Consider the following 21,574-nt stretch of genomic DNA (forward strand, 5'->3'; position numbering starts at 1 on the left):
GCAGTTTGAGATCTTTGGATGTACAGTATGTTACCAGCCCTTTACACACGTCCATAGGTTTACAATTACATGAAACTCAATTAGCAGACTCTGGAAATTTGCTCAAGTTGTGTCATCAAAGTGAAAATCATATAGTTACAGAGAGTAAAGTCCAGTAAAATGACAGTTATAATCAGTGAAGTGACAGTACAGTAGGTGTATTTTGACTACTACTGACCTGTAGATAGTATTCTGGGTAGATTGGGATGCCAGGACGATCTTGCGATGGTAGCCCTGCCCGACAATAGACTGAACTATACCTTTCTTACAAGGTAAACCTTTGCTCTCTTGCTCCGACCCCTGAAAACATAAAAACAGAGAACACGAAATAAAAAAAAAATCATCTTTAAATAAGCTAAAAGAAAAATCCAACACAGTATAATGTTAAACTCAGATAAGGATCTACATCAGTGAAGTCATACCCCTTTGTTTGCAGAGATGCAGCACTCTGCGAGCCGCAGCCACAGTCGAGGGTTGGAATGGTAAACCTGCACAGCCTCCATCAGGCACTCAAACGCTGCCAGAGGCCTGCCAATGTGCAGCAGCTGAATACCACAGTTATACAGCAGCTCATAGCGCTTGTTGGCTAGTAGAGCACACATGGGGATACCAGTGAACGTCTTAGCTGGATATTAAAAGTAACAACAGACGAGAGGGACTTGTTACTCTCCAGAACACACGTTAGCAATCAACAACACTTTACACAATGAAACAGCGAGTGTGTTCACTTATAACTACAAAGAGAGCTATGTGAGCGTCCACGCTGCACAATGAGCACGCACTGCCCACTCCAGCTGTGGAAGCTGGGAAACATGGATACTGATGACCTGTTACTGATGTGTGCTGCACAGAGAAACAAACAGAGAAAACACCCAGAAGGATATGGTTTTATGAAATTCTTCACAGATGAAGAGTTGTTATCTTTTAAAGGCAAATTCTTTTCATACTTTTGGCCGAGTCATGGCAGTTATCCTTAGGATCGTTATACAAAATACTTATGTGACCCCATCAGCACCAGTGACCGTTTGGTCAGATCATTTGAGCATTTCATAACTTGTATAAATAACCAAGACGGGGTTACTATAGTAGACCATCTAAAAAGTGTTTCCTAAATGCCATCAATAATCTCACATAAGAGGTCCGCCACAGACTCAGACACCAGTATTACAATCACTCCTGCAACATTATTTAACATTATCATTGAAATCATACAATGGCCTGTTAACTCAGATGGATTCTCACTGGCTGGCTGTGTTTCTGTCATTCATCTAATCACTCTGAAAGTGATCCAACGATATCGTTCACCACTGTCGTTATTGTTGTGGTGTGGACTGAAGTTACTGTTATAACTGTTATGTAGTCACTATTAGAATGATTGTATGGATGGCCCTTTATTCTACATTATCAATACTTATTAGTATCATCATCATCTTATATGATCATCTTATAACACTTAAACAAAAATCACCCAACAGGGGACATGTACATATTCCTCGTTACAAAGCAGGACTCGATACAAATTCTGCTCCTGTGGGTTTGAAATATGACCTCATAGACTTGAAAAGCCACTTCACACAAAGACAAAATAATATTTTCTGACTTTTGGTTAGTGGGATCTCTCCCCACAGATGGTTTTCAATTTGTAAGTGGATATCCGTCTCTGAGATTATTATCCACCAAAAATATATATTTATATTTTCTTAAATGCTGCTGTGCAAAGTAGTTCTTATCACAAAGGCTTTGTGATGAGATGCCGAACAATGAATGTTTCTTTTAGATGCTTTGACACAAAGCTAGGTAAAGCTAGAAACCAGTGTAACCTCTGTTAATCCACCATTAACTGAGGTACCGTCTTCTTTAAAGGTGACCTTTTCCAGCCTACAGGATCTGAGTACTTGCTAAGATCATTTAGTATCGCTCATCAGGTTCAGTCAGAAAACAGTACTTGCTGTGACCCACATTGCCCGTTGCTTCCGTCTCCTAGCTGTGCGCATGTGTGGTCGTTCTCTTGCAGTGCCTTCTTGAAGTAGAAAATGCCGAGGTTATGTTTCCCCATCGCAAAGTGAATGCAGCCCAGATTGTTCCAGAACATACATCGAACACATTCACCTGAACGAGACAGGAAACAATCCATTAAGTGGCACAAAAAGCATCAGATGTGACAGTTACATCTTTAGTGAAGACAGCATCATTTAGCCAGTTCTACATTAACAGTACAAACCATGGTAAATTAAAACACTAGCTGTGTGGCTTTGTGACACCAGGCTTATCAGAGGAAGCCATCAGTCTTGAGAGGTGCAGTAGTTGTCACCTGTCTTGATGGGTCCAGGGTGCTCTGCAATGTTGGAGCTGTTCAGCAGCTTCACTGCTTTCCGGTAGTTTCCTCTCAGGTACTCAAAGTTACTCTTGAGGAAGAGTGAGGGTGCAGACTGATGGATGGGACAAGAAACACAGGTCAGAGAGAGAACCAGGAGAGGAGATGGACCGTTGTCACGTATCCACATGGTTACCTGAACATCCAACTATAAAGCCAGGATTCTGTCTGTTCTTGGCTCAAGTCATGAACCGTTAATCAGATCTACTCCACACTAGGTGTGTCGATGAGGACCAGAGGAAGTGCAGTGTCGAGTGTCAAGTTGTTTAGACACAACACTTTAATGAACTTCAAATAAACAAACGAACAGTTTGGCGCACAGTGCAGCAGGGGCTGCTTAATAAAACACCATCACATATCATCACATCACAGCAGGGTGTGGCTTCAGGGCTCTGACTGCCTGCATCCCGCTCAGCGAGAAAACAGTGAGCACACACAGGACAAGAACAGGCAGTTTAATGAGCCAACAGGAGTGCAGACATGTTGCTAAACGAAATCAGATAGTGACGAGGAAATGATTAAATACAAGGTTAGGTTAACCCCCTCTCTCAACGGCACTGGTTATACCTAAGGAGGTTAGCCGTTGGCTAATTTGAGTTTTAGTGTTAACACTTCGATAACCCTTCAGTCAGTGTCAGGTGTGGGGTAGTGAGCAGCAACACCAGCCTCAAGCAATCAGCTCGCTCTGAACAGACACTGTACTAACAAACATGAACAAACCAACACGTGACTGCTGTAAGACTGGAACCAAAAAGCACCTGTACACCTGTACAACCTGTACAACACTATTGGCCTGTGGATAAGGACACCCAGCCAGAAACTGTGTATTTGACACTTCACGTCGGTGTGTGCAGTAAGTATTCACCACCTCCTGCCTGGCTGAGGTAGGAGGTAAAACGTCTAAAGATAAGACGTTTCCATTAAAAATAACAATGTTGCACTCCACAATGTTGCACATGCAATGTCAGTACAAAAAACTTGTTAAGAGCATCGATGTCACCTTTGGTAGACAGCAAGCAAAAGAAAGCTTTACAAAGTATGGCTTCTGTTCTGGCACCTGAGCGCTTAGCGAGGCACACATCACCAGACAGCTGAACACTTTAACTTGACTGAAGTAGCTAGGTAGCTTCAATGATGAGTAGGCAGGACGTGAGTTGTCAAGGTGAACTCCCTTTATTGAAGTTACAGCGTTTCATGTCAAGCTGTTAATAATCATGTGAAACTGTAAATAAACCAACACAAAAAAGCTTTGAAATAATGTAAATAAATATTATGCAATACAATGAAATATGAGCAGAAACAATTTTCATAATCACAGATTAATTAATCTACTCATACACAAAGCTGCTCCAAGCTCTACACAGGCAGATGAAACCGGATAAAAAAAAAGGAAATCTTAACCCATGCCGTCCTCTAGTTTTTTCCACTACTAATCATGTGACCTGATCTTGTGACTGAAATCATGTGACCTGAACAACCAATAAGAATGTGAACATCTAAAATGCTGTGAAAAAGCTGCATTCCTCTTAATGACCTATGGGGGGTGCTATAACACTTAACAGAACAAAACACATGCAACATCACACTCCCCGCCTGGTATTGAACACAATACCACTATGAAAGACAACACCTAGGGAGTTAAGCAAAAGTCTATGTGACCCTAGGGAGACATTAGCACCACCACCTCTGTGATGGGGCGAAGGAAGGTCTTGGAGGTCCCTCCTCTGACAACCTTGAGCTCCACTTTCCTGACCTTACCGTCGCTTGAAGGGAAGGTTTTTGTGACCAGTGCCATGGGCCAGTGGTTCCTCTCCACCTGGGGATTACGAAGAAGCACAAAGGCCCAATCCCAATTCTCCTCCCTTAACCTTACCCCTTGGTTTCAAGTGCACTCGCTAGATAGATTCCCCTCAATGATGAAGGGACAGGTGTTGAGGGGTAGGGAATGTCACCTTCGAATTGGTACACCACTTCATGCAAATTAGCGTAACAGACGTCTTCAAATATGTCACGCGTATCGTCGACGTAGGCTTCAAGCGCTCATTCGAAAAAGACGGCTCCAGTAGTGGTGTTGCCAATTTCTTTGGCTGTTTTCATTTACCTCCGTCTTACAAATCAACGGAGAAGAAACACGGGAAACAGGAGACACCCTCGCCACCTTCTTCTCCTGTTCGATTCGCGGGAGCTGGGAATCAAAACAATAATAAAACGTGTGGATGAAAACCCACACATTTTTATTCGCATCATGACATCGATTTTAAAATTCCTTATGGAAACGGTGAAATTTGATTAAATGTCATGAATATACAGTGTTTATGCAACAAAACATGATGGAAACAGTTGTGAGTTGCGATTATGAGTTCTGTCAGTCTTCCCCTCAATTTGAAGTGTGCATCGCACGGCCCTTCAAATTAAGTGGGGATTTTAAGGGCTAAACAGCACTTCCCTTACTCATCTTGAAGTTTGGGACACCCTACCCCTCCGCGGGAACGTGCAAAACCAAGGGCTAGGGCTGATTTTGAGGGGAAGTGCGAGTATTGGAACGCAGCCTAAGTCTCCTTCCTTGACGTTGGGGCGGCTCTTCTGCCACTTGGACCAACTCTGAAGTATAGGGAGATACTTGCGCCTCCACCTCTCCCAAAAGGTGTTGGCCAAGTGCTGGACTTTTCTCCACTGCTGGTGGTGTAGATCTGCATTGACGAAGCACCCTGGAGGAGGAGAAGAACTACAAACTTTCTGGGTAAGGATCATAGCTGGAGTAAGGAGCAATGGAGCACTCACATCCGTAGAGATGGTTGTCAGAGGTCTGGCATTAATTATGGTGGACACTTCTGCCATGACTGTAGACAGAACCTCGTGAGAAGGGTGAGATGGCTGAATCTGGGACAACATGAAATCAAGAATCCTCCTGGAGACCCAAATCATCCTCTCCCACACGCCACCCATGTGGGAGGAATTGGGCGGATTAAAGATCCATGTACAGCCTTCTTTGCTGAGGAACCGGAAGACGTTAGGCTCCTTGTCATCTTGAAGGAGTATTTTCAGCTCCTTGCATGCCCCCTTGAAATTTGTGCTACAATCGGAGCGTATCAGCTTCACGGGACCCCGGATGGCAAAAAATCGACAAAGAGCATTTACGAAGCTCGATGTGTCCATGGCCTCGATCAGCTCTATATGAACAGCACGCACACTGAGACAGGTAAAGATCACTGCCCACCTCTTGCTGTTAGCCGCACCTCCACGTGTGCGTCGAGTAGAGATACTCCAAGGCCAAAATACATCAATGCCTACGTTGGTGAATGGTGGCTCATTACTTAACGATCTGAAGGGAGGTCGGCCATCTTTTGCTCGGCTGTCCTTCCTCTGAGCTTGTTACATGTCACACACTTGTACAAATGTCTTGCAATGCATCTCTTAACGCCAACCATCCAGATGCCATCAGCATGTATCGCTCCCTCCATAAAGATGCGGCCTTGGTGCTTAAGTCTCTTGTGATAGTAGTTGATGAGTAGACCACCGATGTGGCTGCAACCAGGGACAATGAGAGGGTGCATTTCTTCTGCCTTGAGAGTCGAGTGACGAAGTCAGCCCCAGTTCTCAAGAGTCCATCACTATCGAGGATAGGATCCAACTTTCTCAATGGACTGCTCTTCGGGATGTCCAGCCCTTGCTTCAGACAAGACATCTCAGTCTGATATGCTTCACTCTGGATACATCTAATGATGACCTGTCTTGCTTTAAGCAGATTGTCAGATGTGTGGACCTTTGAACATTGATGCCAACCTTTACATTCTGTTTTTCCTTTTGTACTCTTGGCTCTCGTGGTCTCAGTGATGTGGATCAGAGTGGCTATGGCTCTGATGAGAGACTGCCAGGTTGAGAACATTTCAAATCGCTGAGAGTCCAGATTTGTGTCAGTGCATGCCGTAAGGTGAGAGCGCACTTCTGCATCAGAGTCTGGGTTCACGAAGTCATAAGATGTCTCCACAGGCGCATCTTCCTTCATGGGTAGCAGTAGGGCTGGGCGATATGGACCAAAAGTCATATCCCGATATATTTAGGCTTAATATCGATATACGATATATATCCCGATATTTTTTCCGCAAAGTGAGAGCAAATGTTCAGTCAAAGTCGAAGCCAAATATGACATGTCACAAGTAGTTATTGCAACTGTTCGCTATTTTAGTGAACAGTTGCAAAATCAAATGAATAAATAATAAGCAGGTTTCTTCACCTGGTTCATGAATAAATGCTCAGCTGTTCAAATAACAATAAAATGTAAGCATACTGTATAACAACAGGAGTACCTTTTTTGAAATCAAAGCTCCGTAAGGTGCACATTTAAATAAAAAAATATCTTAAATAAAAATAGCCTATAAAATAAAATAGGCAAATCTTTTTCTAAAATAAATATATTTATATGAGAAAAGTACAATATCTACATTTTTTTAGTTTGACAACTATAAATGGCTTATTAAAATCAAATTACAGATTTTCTTCTCCTCTAACAAATCCACAGATGCAAATAACGAACACAAAAGAACAAAATATGACAAACACTAGTAAGGGCAGCATTTATATATATTGGGCGCTGCTGTTGTGGCGACCGGCAGAAGGCGTTGGCGTGTGCGTTGTGTGTGTGTTTTTAGTTGTTTATTAACTCAACAGTGTTTACTAACTTCCAAACCAGCGGCATCCTGTCTTTAATGCTCTTATGCGCACTTTTCGGAGAGTTTTGTAGCGCTTGAGTCGAAGATGGAGATAGTATTTTTACTTTTCCTGATGGCCAGGCTGAATCTCACACTTGGACTGGTTGTGAATCCTCCTCACACAAGTAGGATTCAATACAGTTGTGACATCCTTTTCGGATTTCAATCGCATGGTCTCCCAGTGGATCTACTTATGGACTTTTCCCCTTCCAGTGGCGAGTATGTTTTTAACTTCAACAATGACTTTATGCGCACCTCTTCAAACACTCAGAGTGAGGCGAGGAGGAGGAAGAGGGGAAAGAACGGCGGTGTTCGACAGCGGCTAAGGAAGTTGACCCGGGCTAATCGTCTCCCCTTACCGTCTATAGTCCTGTCAAATGTCCAGTCTTTAAAAAACAAGTCTGATGAACTACAAGCTTGTGTGTCTTTCATACACGAGTTTAGGGATGTGTGTGCTCCGCAGACGTTGTTGCTTCCTCCATGTTTGTTGAAGAGTGCCGGAGTGTGTGTTCCTGCCCCTCCCCCCTCTGTGGTGAAAGAGGAGGGGCGGGGGGAGCAGTGCAGAGAGCTCCGGGTCAGCAGCTTGCCTGGAGCAAGGATCACAGATCTATATATCTATCTAGAAAATATATCGATATATTTTTTATATCGATATATCGCCCAGCCCTAGGTAGCAGCAGCAACTTGGGCCCGGTGAGCCAGCTGGTGTTTAACAGAAGCAGCGCAAGTACTGACCTAGTTGCTACATCTGCAGGATTCTGACTGGTGGGTACGTAGTGCCACTGTTCGGGGCTCGAGAACTTCCTGATGCGCTCTATCCTGTTACTGACATACATGTAAAATCTGCGGGTAACGTTGTGAATGTAACCCAGCCCGACTTTGCTGTCAGTGTAAAACTTCATGTCATCAATCTTGACATCCAATTCTCTTGACACCAGCTCTGCAATCTCAACAGCGAGGACCGCAGCTCCCAGCTCAAGCCATGGGACCGTATGGACTGACAAAAGAGCTAATTTAGCCTTCCCAATGACAAATCCTATGTGGTCCATGCCGTTGCTGTCCAACACCTTCAAATAGGCCACTGCAGCGATGGCTTTCACAGAAGCATCCAAAAAGATGTGCAGCTCTACACGCTGGGCGTTAGAAATAGATGTACTCGTGTAACAACGAGGAGTCTGAAAGTGTTTGAGAGCTTGTAATGAGTCTCTCCAAGTGAACCACTCTCCTTCCTTATCTGCTGGGAGGGTCTCATCCCAGTCGGTGGTGTCATGGGTTAGAGTTCTCAACGGGCCTGCTTATATTTTCGACCCGAACCCGGCCCGAACCCGCGGGTCCCGTCGGGTTTGTCGGGCCGACCCGACCCGTTGAGAACTCTATCATGGGTTAGTTCTCTCAGCAGAAACATTCCTTGAATGGAGATTGGTGCTACTAGGCCGAGCGGATCGAATAAACTATTCACCGTAGCAAGCACACCTCTCCATGTGAAAGGTCTTTCAGTGCTGGAGACCCGGAAGGTGAATGTGTCTTTGCGCAGGTCCCAGTTCAGTCCTAAACTGCACTGCATTGGAAGAGAATCACTATCTGGATCCGTATAGTGCAGCTTGTCTGAGGCCGTAGGTTGCCCCCGCCATAGAGGGGCTGTTGCCAAATAAGTGAACCTGCATCCGGTACTCGACAACCTCATCTGTAGGGTCATTATTCTTGAACCACTTGAATCAAAGAAAGTTCCTGTGATCTTCCCTCACGAGAAAACTATGAAACATCTGTTCGATGTCTGTGGTGACAGCACTCTGTTCACGTCGAAAACGCATCAGAACCCCCAACAAATTATTGGTCAGGTCTGGCCCAGTCAACAACACATCATTAAGAGACACCCCGAGATGTCTGGCGCTGGAGTCGAACACGACTTTGATGTTACCAGGCTTGTGCGGGTGGTAGACTCCAAATGTAGGGAGGTACCAGCACTCTTCTCCCTCCGCTAATGGTGGAGCCAGCTCCCCATGATGCTGATCGAAGATCTGTTGCATGAAGGCGACGACGTGTTGCTTCATCTCTGCCCTTCTATCAAGAGTGCGACAGTGAGATTTAAAGCGACTCAGAGCTCGCTCCCTGTTGTTAGGTAGACGTAATCTTGAAGGGCGGAATGGGGGTGGGGCTACCCAGTTGTTTCCCTCATCGATGAACATGTCCTTATCCATTAGTTCAATGAACTGTTTGTCTTCAATAGAGGGGGCAATCTCGTTGTCATCCTCTGTGCGCTGGAAGACCTTTCTTCCCAAAGAGTCACCTTCAGTGCGTTGAACTGGCATACGAGCAAGTGATGAGCCTTGCAGATTATGAGGACTGTGAGACTTCAGACTGCTCACAGTGGGCTTCTCCTTCAGAGTGATATGGTTTGGGCAGGGCATGAAGTGAGAATGGCGTCCATTCTCAAGAATCTGAGTACGGAACACGTTTGTCTCTTTGGGTTTGTGAGCCGTGCCTAAACAGGCTTCCCCAAAGATGACACAACCGAGATCCAAGCGTTGGGCGTATGATTCACTGTTAGGCCCGTTGCGCTGTTCTATCACCTTGTGGACCTGTAGAACATCACGCCCAAGGAGAAGGAGGATCTGAGTTTCTGGATCAAATGGAGGAATATGCTTAGCAACAGTTGAGGTGAGTGTGATACTTGGCTATTTCAGGAGTAGGTATCTCCAACCTATCCTCAGGGATGTAGTTACACTCTATCCAAAGTTTTTACAATGAAGTTTGTGGCTCTCCTCCCAGACATCCCAGTAAGGCCAGCACATGTGTGTAAAGTGACTTTGTGCCCTCCAGTCCAAAGAGGTCAAAGAACTCCGATCTAGTGAGCGATCTGTAGTTCTGATCATCAAGAATAGTAAAGAGTTTCACTGACCTGTCTGGTTGACCCTTAGGATGAACTGTGATAAGGCAAATTTTTGAGCAGGTCTGTGGAGTTACCCTCTCCACAGACCTCTGTACACTTTGAGTTCACAGTAGGAGATTGATCACCCTTCTCCTCCCCGCCGTTCTCCAATTCAGGGGTCTGGCTAAGCCATGGAGCTGGTCCAGGATGAAGAGCCACTACATGCTTGTCGCTGCTGCACTCTTTGCACTGTACTGCGATTTTGCAATCTTTGGCATAATGTTTGCTTGAAGAACAACATCTAAAACATATATGCCAGCCTCTTTAAGATACGCCCTTGCGTTCTTCGATTGTTTTGGTTTCTCAAGCCTCTGCAGTGTTTAAGGGGGTGAGGCTTTTTATGAATAGGACATTGCCTGCTGACATCTGGCCTAGCACTAGGGGTCCCTGTATCGTCTGAGTGGAGCATAGAAGAGACCTCTGTCTTGTGTGAGGAGATGAAGCTTCTAGAGCTACTCGTCTTCTTTACTGTATTGTTTGGCTTCATTATTGTGTCTGCTAAAGAGGACAGAGAACCTTGGGTCATTGCGGACGTAGGCCTCTCTGCAGACGAACTCGACAAAGAAGGCGAATGGTGGGAAATGTATCTGGTAATGTGCCTTGTAATAACTACCATGAGAGATCCATTTTTCTGGGAGATCGAATGGCAACTTCTCTACTATGGGTATCAGGCCTCTAGCAGTATCCAGGCAAGCTAGTCCAGGTAGATTCCCCTCACGCTGTGCTGATGCTAGCTCTTGCAGCAGGTCGTCCAGCTCTCGGAGCTTTTGAGGATCTTTATTGGTAACCTTGGAAAATTTCTCCAGTCTGTCGAAGAGAGCTTTTTCTATCATCTCTGGGGATCCATAACACTCATTAAGAGGAGACCACACCATTCTCAGGCCTTGAGCTGGGTCGCTGATGTGTACAGCTCTAATCCTCTTCACATGTGGCGAAGACTGTGGACCCAGCCACTTGGATAACAGGTCGAGCTCTTCACTTGGGGTAAGTTCTGTTCCTTAAATGGAGTTTAGGAAGCTCGACCTCCATGCCCAATAACTTTCAGGTCGATCGTCGAATTTGGTGAGACTGAAGCTGAGCAGTTCCTGACGAACGAGGAATCTAGCAATATCACCAAACCCTGTACGGTCCGCAAAGGGAGTGTGAGGAGCTTGCTTGTTGAGAGTGGGTGTGAATGGCTGTTGTCACCTCATGGGGTAGAAGCTATGAGGGTTAGCATCAGGATCTGGCTTCGGTAGGTGAGTGGTTGGAATACGTGGTCTAGCGTCTGCGCAACCATGAGAGAGGTTCGGAGTGGCACTGTTCAAGATGGCGGGATTGTATCGTTGTGGCTGACTCTGTGGTGGTTCAGTGAGTATAGGCTTAGAGCCTCCCTGTAAATGATGCTCAACATACTTACTGGTCCTTTCTTGGGGGGATTGAGGAGGAAGGGACCCGATGTTGGAAGCTCTAGAGCCTTGGCTTCTGCTTCTGCTTCTGCAGCTGCAACCCTGTTGTCTAGCTCTAATGTAGCGAGAGCAGCCTCCATCTTAGCCTTTTCTATTAACAGTTCATTTTCTTTCTGAACAAAGACTTTAGCCCGCGCCTTAGCTGCAGCTAAGCTAGCAGATAAACTGTTTGCGCTTGAGTTGGACCCGCTAGAAACTGACCTGGCAGCAGCACCCTGTTCCGCGGATGAGCCTGCCTGGGAGACGTAGCATCCATCTTGAAACTTAGAGGGAGATCAGGCTGGCACTGCTGAAGCTGCTAATGAGGTGTGCTTCTCTATTTGCTGTGTAGAACTCCACTTTGCTAAGCTTGAGTTGATTCCTCTACAGTCTGTGCAGTCCATAACACCACGGCTCTGTGTCATTCTAGTAGTTTGTATGTAGTATGTTTGCCACTCGGGGGAGGAGGGACCATGATGATTGTAAAAACACTGAGACATCACATGCTGGTTGGAACAAGATAATGAAATAGCATTAAGAGAGACTAAGACTCACGTTCCCCGCTGTGTTCATCACGGATTTGATCTCCCTTTTACAGGCCTTGGAGGATTTCATCTGAATGTAGGCTCTCACTTTGTACTGTAAAAGACAAAAGTCAGTCACAGACAACAAGGTGGAGACTGAAACAAACAGTACATGTTAAAATCTAGAAGCAACTTGCCTGATGCATCTTTGATTTGGCCGCCTCGATCATGGCTGTGAACTCTGCTTTCTGGTTCGCTCCATCTTTGTTTGAACTGTTGTTCTGGAATCCAGCACAGCACACAAACGCCAGTAAGATCCATGTATGGATGCTAATCTGAGTGATTTCACTTTTGTCTTGATAGACAACATCTCCTACCTCTCCCTTGCCGTTCTTGTTGCTTCCTTGTACAGACAGTTTGTCCAGCACAGCCAGCAGATGGAGGGCCTTCTCTGGTTGGAAGGTGAGCAGGTACAGATCCACCAGCAGGAAGCACACGGCCTGAGCAAACTTCTCTTCTAGGACAAACACCATGATGAGTCTATGTCAAACTCAAGGTTGATACATGGATCTTATAAAGCTTATTCAACACTGTCACAATAACTGGGGACTGATACTAAGAAATAGGACTGTGGTCGAGACTAAAGGTCGACTGATAGTGGATTTTTAAAGTCCATTATAATAACGATAGTTGGGAGAAGGAAAAAGCTGATAGCTGATTAATCGGCTAATATTAAAAAAAACAAAAACAAACTGGGGCTTTGTAACGTTAGTAAAATAGAGTAACTTTAGAGATGTGTTGGACACAATCTTTAATTTGAGTTGAAAAGCTAGCAGCAGCTGTCTGTTTGATATCAAGACAAGATCTGAAACGTGTGATTTAGTGGATTACATCGTTGTAATCTGTTCTATTTACAATGACGATGAGCTGTTCTGTGGCTGAACTGGCCAGGATTACTTCTGTTCTGTCCCGTTACATTGTTAAATGCCACTCTTACAAACCATTTATGTTCGTGCATATTCCCGGGGTAAGAAGGATCCTAAAGTGTGTGATTTCATTTCATGAATGGATGGATGGATAGTTACGTGGCTGGATTATTTGGAAGAAGAAACGCCACACTGGTAAGTAGTGTAGAGAGTGTGAAGAATCACTTTATGAAAAAAATATCTGAGCACCTGCTCACACAATCATTAAATATTATGTATTTTAGTTCTTGATGAAAGATTTAAAATGCCAATCAAAACTGCAATGGATGAATCATCTGTTGATCAACTGACTGATAATCTAATTAAATTATTAGATTAAAGTTCGACTTTACTAGAGCCATGTAAAGAACTCCAACATACCAAATGGTTCAAGAAACTGGTATAGCCTCTCTCCTATGGAGATGGCTTCAGAGAACTGTCGCATATGATAGTGGATGATGGCTTGATTATAGTACAGCAAGCTGTTTTCAACATCGTCCAACCCATCAACGTCCTCTGCTGATGTGTGAACCTGAAAAATAAGGAGAGGATGTGTAATGACGTGTTGTATTTTAATCTGAAAGCATGACAATAACATGACACACGTTTCAACAGTTACCTGGTTCTTCATTGCCATGAGAGACTGCTTCAGAGACCCCGTGGTCGTCTGACCGCTTTTGTAAAACTTTACAACAGCTTTGTTCATGGCGATCTTGTAGTCCTCTTTGTTGAGCTCCTGCAGGGCTTCAAGGTGTTTGAGAGACTCATCGTACTTCCCAGCCTGAGGAACACAGACGCTCGTTACACCACATTTGACAAATCAGAGTCATTCTTCTTGTGTTAATCTTAAAATGTGTAACTAACCATAACAAGGTCTATACTTACATGAGCTCTTTAGATTTATCACTGATCATCCTCCTGACTTTTAATAATGATGATTCAGATATTATCCCAATGATGGTTTACAGCAGGACTATTTTAGAAGTGCCAAGAGACGGAAATTTTACATTCCCAATGCACTTCATTAGTTTTTACAACTGAAAAATAAATATATTTACAAAAGTACAGGAATAAAACAATGCACCCATTTAATCTCAGTAGTAGAAGTAGGTTGTTAATTTGATTCTCATAAACTTCCTGTGCTTAAACAGCCTGGTTACATCTTATTTAATGAACTCAGAGTATTTTTGGGGTTAGCAACACACATAACTAATGACTGGCTGCATGCCAGTGATCTAGAAGCAAACCCAAGATCTGCAAAAGATCTTGTGAGAGTGATCATTTTAACCAGAACCGTGATCTCTCTCTGACACTACACAGGTGTCTCTTGTCCCAAAAGAAAAGCAGCTCTTAAACACAGCGTTGTCTCAGTACTCTTTGTTTGAATTCTGTATTTAATTCTGTGCTTGTCATAAATGTACTGCTGCAGTCTTAAACTACTATTTATATGAACAATACCAATGTCAATATTGACATCTAAGAAAATCATGTCATGCCAGATAGATATTTTAATGTATGCTTTTAGTATGTATACATGTAATACATGTGCAGACGAGTTTTTATTATTATTATTTAAATTTAAATTCTTTATTTAATTCTGTGCTGGCCTGCTGGACACAAATGGACTTCTGCAGTCTGGGACATGAACTACTTAATTTTTCATTAGAAAAAGTGCCCCCACAGGCTTGTACAGTAAGGCACTAGGCATGATGGGTACATCACTTCATCCGCCTCTCTTCTTACCCAGATGGGCCCATCACTCTGGAACAGGGTAAATCTGGACCCATCAGAACCAAGTGACCTTCTTCCATTGATCCAGAGTCCAATCTTTATGCTCCCTAACAAACTGAAGCCTTTTTTTCAGATCAGCCTCACTGATAAGTGGTTTTCTTAAGGCTACACAGCTGTTTATTCCCAATCCCTTGAGTTCTCTTCACATTGTGAGTGTGGAAATGTTCTTAGTTTCACTATTAATCATGTGAGAGATCCACTGTTGATTTTTTAACCATTTGACGTCACTAAACGTTTAAATGATCTACGATCATTCAAGATTTTTCTCCAGCCACATTTTTTCCTGGAAGACGATGGTTCACCTCTGTACCTCTAGGTTTTAATGATGCATTTGACAGTTCTTCACCTAGTTTGAATAGTTTCAGCATCTCCTCAGTTGTTTTCTTTACTGCAGGCCAATAATTTGACCCTTCTGAAACTGAGTAACATCTTTTCCACGACCACAGGATATGTCTTCCCACATGGTTGTTTAAGAAATGAGAAGCTCCTCACTGCATCAGTTAGGGTTAAATAACTTGTTGCCAGCTGAAACATATTAATCACTGCAGTAATTATCCAATGGAAGGCTCTTACCTAGTTTGCTTAGTTAAATCCAGGTGGTGACTTGTTTTTGGCCAGAGAGTGTAGATACTGATTCACTGAGGCTCTCCATATGATAGGCATTACTTAAGTTACAGTTACTTAAGTTAACCAGGCCCCATACAGAGAGTCTGAGTATTCAATGTGTTTCTAATTTTTACTTTTAGGAATATGTGATGTCAGGGTTTTTTTTAAATTAAGAATTTGAAATGCAAATAAATTGAAAAGAAAATCAAAATAAGATCCGACAAGATATCAATGAAAGGACAATTCAGAGATCAGTTAATTATCTCAAAACAGCCTTTAACAGTTTTTTTTAGATTTAAGTTCAAGACACTAAAAAAAGAAAACTAATATTATCAACGGAATGTCAGGTACCAAGGGTAGTCCAGCTAGCTGCAGGGCTAACAGAGCTAACAAGCTAACAATAGCTACAGTCATGAATGTACTACATATCCATTCTCTCTCTCTCTCTTTCTCTCTCTCTCTCTCACCTACATATACACTTTACTTTGGCGGGCCGCCCACGTATATTAAACTATAAAAGCACAATGAACAGAATTGGGATGGCCTCAAAATGGCTGACAGGAACAACTTCCGGTTCAAGCAAGGAGCGAACAAACAACAAATAAGAGAGATGAGAAGTGCCCTGTGTCTGTGTCACTGTCACTGTCACTGTCTGTGTCTGTGTCACTGTCTGTTTCACTGTCTGTTTCTGTGTCACTGTCTGTTTCACTGTCTGTTTCTGTGTCTGTGTCAATTTCTGTGTCAGTGTCACTGTCTGTGTCACGGTCACAGTCTCAGTCTGTGTCACTGTCTGTGCCGGCGTGTCTCTGTCTCGGTCTCAGTCTGTGTCACTGTCTGTGCCGGCATGTCTGTGTCTGTGTCTGTGTTAGTATAGGGTTTATACCATTTCCATTAAGGTTGGAAAGTGTGACATTTTGATATTAAGCCTGGTGTGACCCTATCTCTTACTCTGCAAGTGCTAAATCTACAGCAGCTGAGCGGAACAGACCGTGGGCCTCTTGATGGGTGTTAAGGTGTTACAGCGGAGAACTGCCAAAGCTGCTAGACTGGCTTTCTGAGTATGTTAGGAAAGAAAGAGTATGATATACCGAAAACGATTCATATGCACTGGCTGCCACTTCTTTCTCCTGGTCCGTCATTCCAGGAGACGATGAGTTGTCGTGTTTTGCCTCATTTTGTTCTGTTCAAAATGAAAAAGACAAGAAAAGTCAATCTTACATAACATTGGTCTCCAGCCTAGGCTAAAAGTGCAATGGGGACGAGTTGCACTCAAAGGCCACTTTATTACCTTTCCAATACTACGCCTTTACCCCCAGAAAAGACTGAATTCGTGGACTCACACAGATCCTCAGAGATTCTGTTTCATGATGGCACCAGAACATCACAGATGTGTCAGCTGCACATTCCTGCTGCGACACCCCTCTTCCACCACATCCCAAAGGTGCTCTAATGGTCTGAGACCTGGTGACCATGAAGGCCAATGGACTTCAATAAACTAATTCATGTTGATAGAACCACCTGTGCTGTGACTTGGTCTGATACAGAGCTGAAAGAAGACTGATAGACTGTGGCCATAAACAGGTGCAAAAGGTCAGCAGCAACACTCAGATAGGCTGTAGCATTTCAAATATGTAATTATATTCCACTGATGGAGTCTGATGATAGGACAATCTACATACTGTGACAAGATAGTCAACTGTCACAGATTCTGCAATGCACCAGCGGTGTAAACAACAGGGCAGTACGGTGGCTCAGTGGTCAGCACCGTCGCCTCACAGCAAGGAGGCCTGAAGGTCAATTCTGGGCAAGGACAGAGATCAAATTTAGCTTGTTTACAGTTTGTACGATTGTGTGAGACAATCAGACCTGATTCACATCAACATATTCTGTGGAGTTCTCCCTTTAATATCTTTGTTTGTATTACTTTTTCCAGTCTGGGCAATGCTTAATTATGGGGCTTAATTTGTGCCATTAAATATTCCCCACACCACCACCCCCACCCCCACCCCCACCAGCACCAGCACCACCAACACCAGCACCAACAGCCTGAACTGTTTGCACAAAGCAGGGTGGATCCAGCCTCCCATCTGCAAGTGGCAGCAGAAATGAGATTCGTTAGAGCAGGAGATGTTTATCCACTCTGGTCCTGTCCAGCTGTGTGAGTCTGAGCCCACTGCAGCCTCAGTCTCTCCTCTGAAACCATTCCACCAGTTTTTCACATCAAAGCGTGTTAAACATGCCTCGGAGAGAGATGCTGCACATATGAGTAAAGTAGTATAACGCCTGTTATGTCTCCAGGGGAAGCTGCATGTAATCTGATAAATTGCCTGTAGTGATGTCACACTGTGGCTAAGTTGCATTGTGGGTAATGTCAGCACCTGGTTTTAAAAAGCTGTCCACTAGTCTAACATTGCACTACTACAACACTGTTAGACAGTACCACAATGCAAGTTACCCAGAGTGAATTCACTGGAGGCAATTTATCAAACAACACACAGTTTCCCTTTTGGAGCCAGTACAGGCTTTCTACTACCTTTTCACATATGCAGCATCTCTCCAAGGCATGTAGACACATGTTGCTGGACTGACCTCCACCACTTTACCACAGCAACATGTGTTTATATGCCTTTCAGGATTCACATGTCAGTTTAGAGATGCCCTTGGTGTAAGCGACTCCCTCCAGTCAGCTTGAAGCAGTACAAGGTATTTTCTACAGCTTGCAGGCTGTTTTTTGTGTTTGGCGACACTGTGTGAACACCAGACTGTTGTGGTGAAATCTCAGGAGAGCTTTAACAATCATTCCACAGTCAAAGTCACTTACATCACATTTTATCCCAGTTCTGATGTTTGCTATGAACAGTAACTGAAGCTCTCAACCATGTCTGGGTGCTTCTAAGCATTTACTGACTGCCACACGATTGGCTTAGTTTTGAGACAATTACATTAATAAAGTGTGCACTGCGTGCTAGAGGTGTGGACATTTCTCAATTATAAGATGCATCGCAATGCAGATGTGGAAGACCTTGCATCGATGAAGAGAAAGAGCATAATCAAGAGTCTGCAGCTCATGCTGATTGTTGATTGTCCAGCCTCAGCTGGATGCTGCATTTTTTTAAAACGGACATCTCGGGGCACATATCGGATTTTATGAACTTGCTGGGAAGCATGAACTGGACGAGACTTCTGCCTCACAACAATTACTAATCACATTACCCATTTTGACCTGAAGCTAAGGTCTGAAGCCATAAACAATAACTGTTACAGCAGCCCAGCTAATCAGCCAAGAACTGTCAACACCGTCCAGCTCTGAGAGAGGTGTGTGCAGCAGAGTTAATAGATGCCTTATCTTAAAGCTGCCATGTGAAAACAATATTATTGTCGATTACAACTAATGTGTAAGACACTGCAGATGAAAACATGTTTTGTTTTTGTAATGTTTATTTATTGATGCAGCTTTTATTTTGTAGACTGCTGTAGTCTGATTGTTGGAAGGACTTTCTGAATAAAAGGGGAATTTGAATGACGAAAAAGTAGCCACGTGCAGTGATATAGATCACTGAGGATGACGTACACTAAGATGCATCGAGAATCGTTGACAGCTGATTCATAACTGAATCGTGAGTCCAGTGAAGACTCACAGCTCTCCTGTGTGACAGTAGATGAGCTGACACTGACTTTAAATTGAAAACCTCATTAAAACTCTGACCTGTAATGTTCCCGCTCTGGTGTCGCTCTTTACTACCCTGTTCACCTCAACATGCATTAAATCACCGTTAATGTTAGTGGGCAGGAGCGCGTGGGGTTAACGCTAGCGTCAGACAGTGTTACTGCTCGGTGTGTGTGTCGATAATTAACTAGAAGAACTCCGAACGATACCGACAAGACTCTGCAGGCATGTTTGGTTCGTTGATGTTGGGCTCGGTGAGGAAGGAGCTCCAGAACTACATTTGTGACTGAAGTTTCTCAGAGCTCGTCTTCGGGCAACATGCATCACGGCTAGGCTATCGTTCACCGGGACAGGCGCCCCGAGAGGCTTTCCTCTGGTGGACCGAGGACCGCACAACCAAACCATCAACTGAGGGTTACATGAGCGACTCACCTCGGAGTACAACACAGTTCTTCATGTCACCATTTAGGTTTGAAAGTGTTTCTGCTGAAGGAGTTCAAGCTAGCTCAAACTGGCCATAACTACAGTTAGCTATCCAGCTACCTTTAGCTGACACTCACCTGTATTTTCTGCCATTTCTGGGACCGTTTTAAGGACGGTTAGAAATCCTGTCTTCGCAGTTAAGATTAGATCAGATTAAATTCCGCTAACCAGCGCAAATAATTTTCAATTAATGCGTAAATAGTCAACATCCAGTGTTTCACACAGAAGATGGCTAGCACCAATCTGTCCTGTCCGCTCCAAACAGATTCTTCTTCGCTGCCTGCTGACGACGGTTTGTCACCAGCTCGCTGTGGCGCCCTGCCGCCCCCTGTTGGCCTGTCATGGACATGGGGGCATGTCAGCTGGATGTGAAGATCCTTTGTGTGAGGCCATGCTGCCACACAGCAAGCTTGTTTGAACTCATTCTGACAGTTTGTTTCCTGATGTTATTATTATATTGTTGTTTCTGGGCTTTCTTCCTCAAAAGATGTCGGCGTGTAGTTTGATGATAAATGAATCTGCGGAGGCGAGGCTGGGTGAGAATGGATAGAGCAATCTTTATTGAAACAGATTTCAAGCCTGCGTCCAAACCAGTGAGGCCGCACCCGGTGTTCCCAATATTGGCAAAGTTCTCCCTAAAGCTTTGCCCTCTGCTCTACCAGAAATCCTCTCTGATCTAGGAAATCTACAAGTACTCACCTAACCTTCTCTGTCTGCGCGGGCCTTTTTAAAGTACTTAAGCCCACACCTACCTCTTCTTCTAATTGGTCACTTTGGTAGATTTAGGGTTTCTCTATCCAATAGGCAAAAGAGGTGTTGACCAGTCTCCTATGGAATGTCACCTCCTCTATAGATAACCTACTCTGCTGATGTCCTTCTTTGGGACTTTTGCCCTAAAACTGACCTGACTGTCCCTCTATCCTTTTGGGGAAATGTATAGTTGAACCGGCTCCTGACCATTTGGCATACCAGTTAAACTCTATTATCTTGTCCTCCAACTGCCCTCACAACCAGGAACAACATGTCACAGTTAAATCATAGCTCAGAATGTGTTGTTGCACAGATACCTCAATATCCAAAAAGTTCCGTTCTCTTGCATCCAGATGTTTTGTTGTTTATATCTTTTAAGTAATTTCTGCATGCATCCAATATTTGAATGAGTGTTTGCCTTCTCACCAGACCGTGGTGTATTAATTGGCATCATTTGATACCTACCTCTACTTACCTGAGAGAAGCTTAACCCTGTAAGTGTACTGTGTATATTTAGCTTTAAAATTCTTGTGTATTATGTTTTTCCATTTCCCTTTTTGTTTTTGATTTATAGAATCACAGTGGAAAACGTAAAGAGTCATTAACCTTGGGGGCTGCTTTAATAATGTCAAGCATTTCTGGATTTGATTTAAGAAAAGTTTTGTTGCAGGTGTTCTTAGAAGCTGTACATATTTTTGCTTTGAGATTAAAACAGCACTTCCCCGAGCATTAGGGCTCCATACCATGAAGATTCTGACAGCTTTTTAGTGAAATAGCATTTCTGCTGCCAAAATAAATAGACCAGGACTAATTGAATTGTACTTTGTTTAAATTAAATCGACTTGTAGCAAAAGGCTAGGCAACTGTAGTTATATTATAGAAAGTGTGTATTATATCTATTCATTCTGGCCCATATCCATAATGTTGTAGCACCAGGGTTATGAACAGATGTTTTATCATGTCAACTGCTTTCTTAACGTCTAGAAATATAATGTCACCATCATCTTCTACAAAATCCTCAAAGTCGAGAATATATAACATAAGCTGTAACGTATGTAGTCATGAATTGATCTCTCATTCATAGACCCAGACTGAGCTGGTACAGTTGCCTAACCTTTTGCTGAACGCCGATTTCATTTAAACAAAGGCACAATTCAATTAGTCCTGGTCTATGTAATTTGGCAGCAGAAATGCACTTACGGTCTGGGTATGAAAGTATAATCCGTTTTTCTGTCAAAACCAAAAAACGAATAAACGGAAACAGCGCCCCTTTTTCCTTTTTTCGTTTTGAATCAAAAACGGAAAAACGT

General features: G+C 43.6%; 1 protein-coding gene across 3 annotated transcripts in view; it reads right to left on the reverse strand.

Moving 5' to 3' along the window:
• Window positions 1–19,816, reverse strand: part of cnot10 (CCR4-NOT transcription complex, subunit 10) — a 28,686-nt gene extending 8,870 nt beyond the window's left edge. The window contains exons 1-11 of one of the 3 annotated variants that reach the window (XM_084358465.1): window positions 19,592–19,813; window positions 16,453–16,544; window positions 13,587–13,748; window positions 13,349–13,499; window positions 12,380–12,516; window positions 12,200–12,283; window positions 12,034–12,117; window positions 2,351–2,468; window positions 1,999–2,148; window positions 462–664; window positions 218–339 (exon numbers count right to left, since the gene is read on the reverse strand). In XM_084358465.1, the coding sequence (XP_084214591.1) occupies window positions 218–339; window positions 462–664; window positions 1,999–2,148; window positions 2,351–2,468; window positions 12,034–12,117; window positions 12,200–12,283; window positions 12,380–12,516; window positions 13,349–13,499; window positions 13,587–13,748; window positions 16,453–16,544; window positions 19,592–19,607 (1,319 nt within the window). In that variant the 5' untranslated portion in view covers window positions 19,608–19,813. Of the gene's footprint in view, window positions 1–217; window positions 340–461; window positions 665–1,998; window positions 2,149–2,350; window positions 2,469–12,033; window positions 12,118–12,199; window positions 12,520–13,348; window positions 13,500–13,586; window positions 13,749–16,452; window positions 16,545–19,591 lie in introns of all 3 variants that reach the window. The other 2 variants (XM_084358464.1, XM_084358463.1) reach the window with 2 other exon arrangements.
• Between the last annotated feature and the right edge of the window lie 1,758 nt (window positions 19,817–21,574).

This window comes from Pagrus pagrus, assembly GCF_965226575.1.
Source record: "Pagrus pagrus genome assembly, chromosome: 7".
In the NCBI taxonomy this organism is placed as follows: domain Eukaryota; kingdom Metazoa; phylum Chordata; class Actinopteri; order Spariformes; family Sparidae; genus Pagrus; species Pagrus pagrus.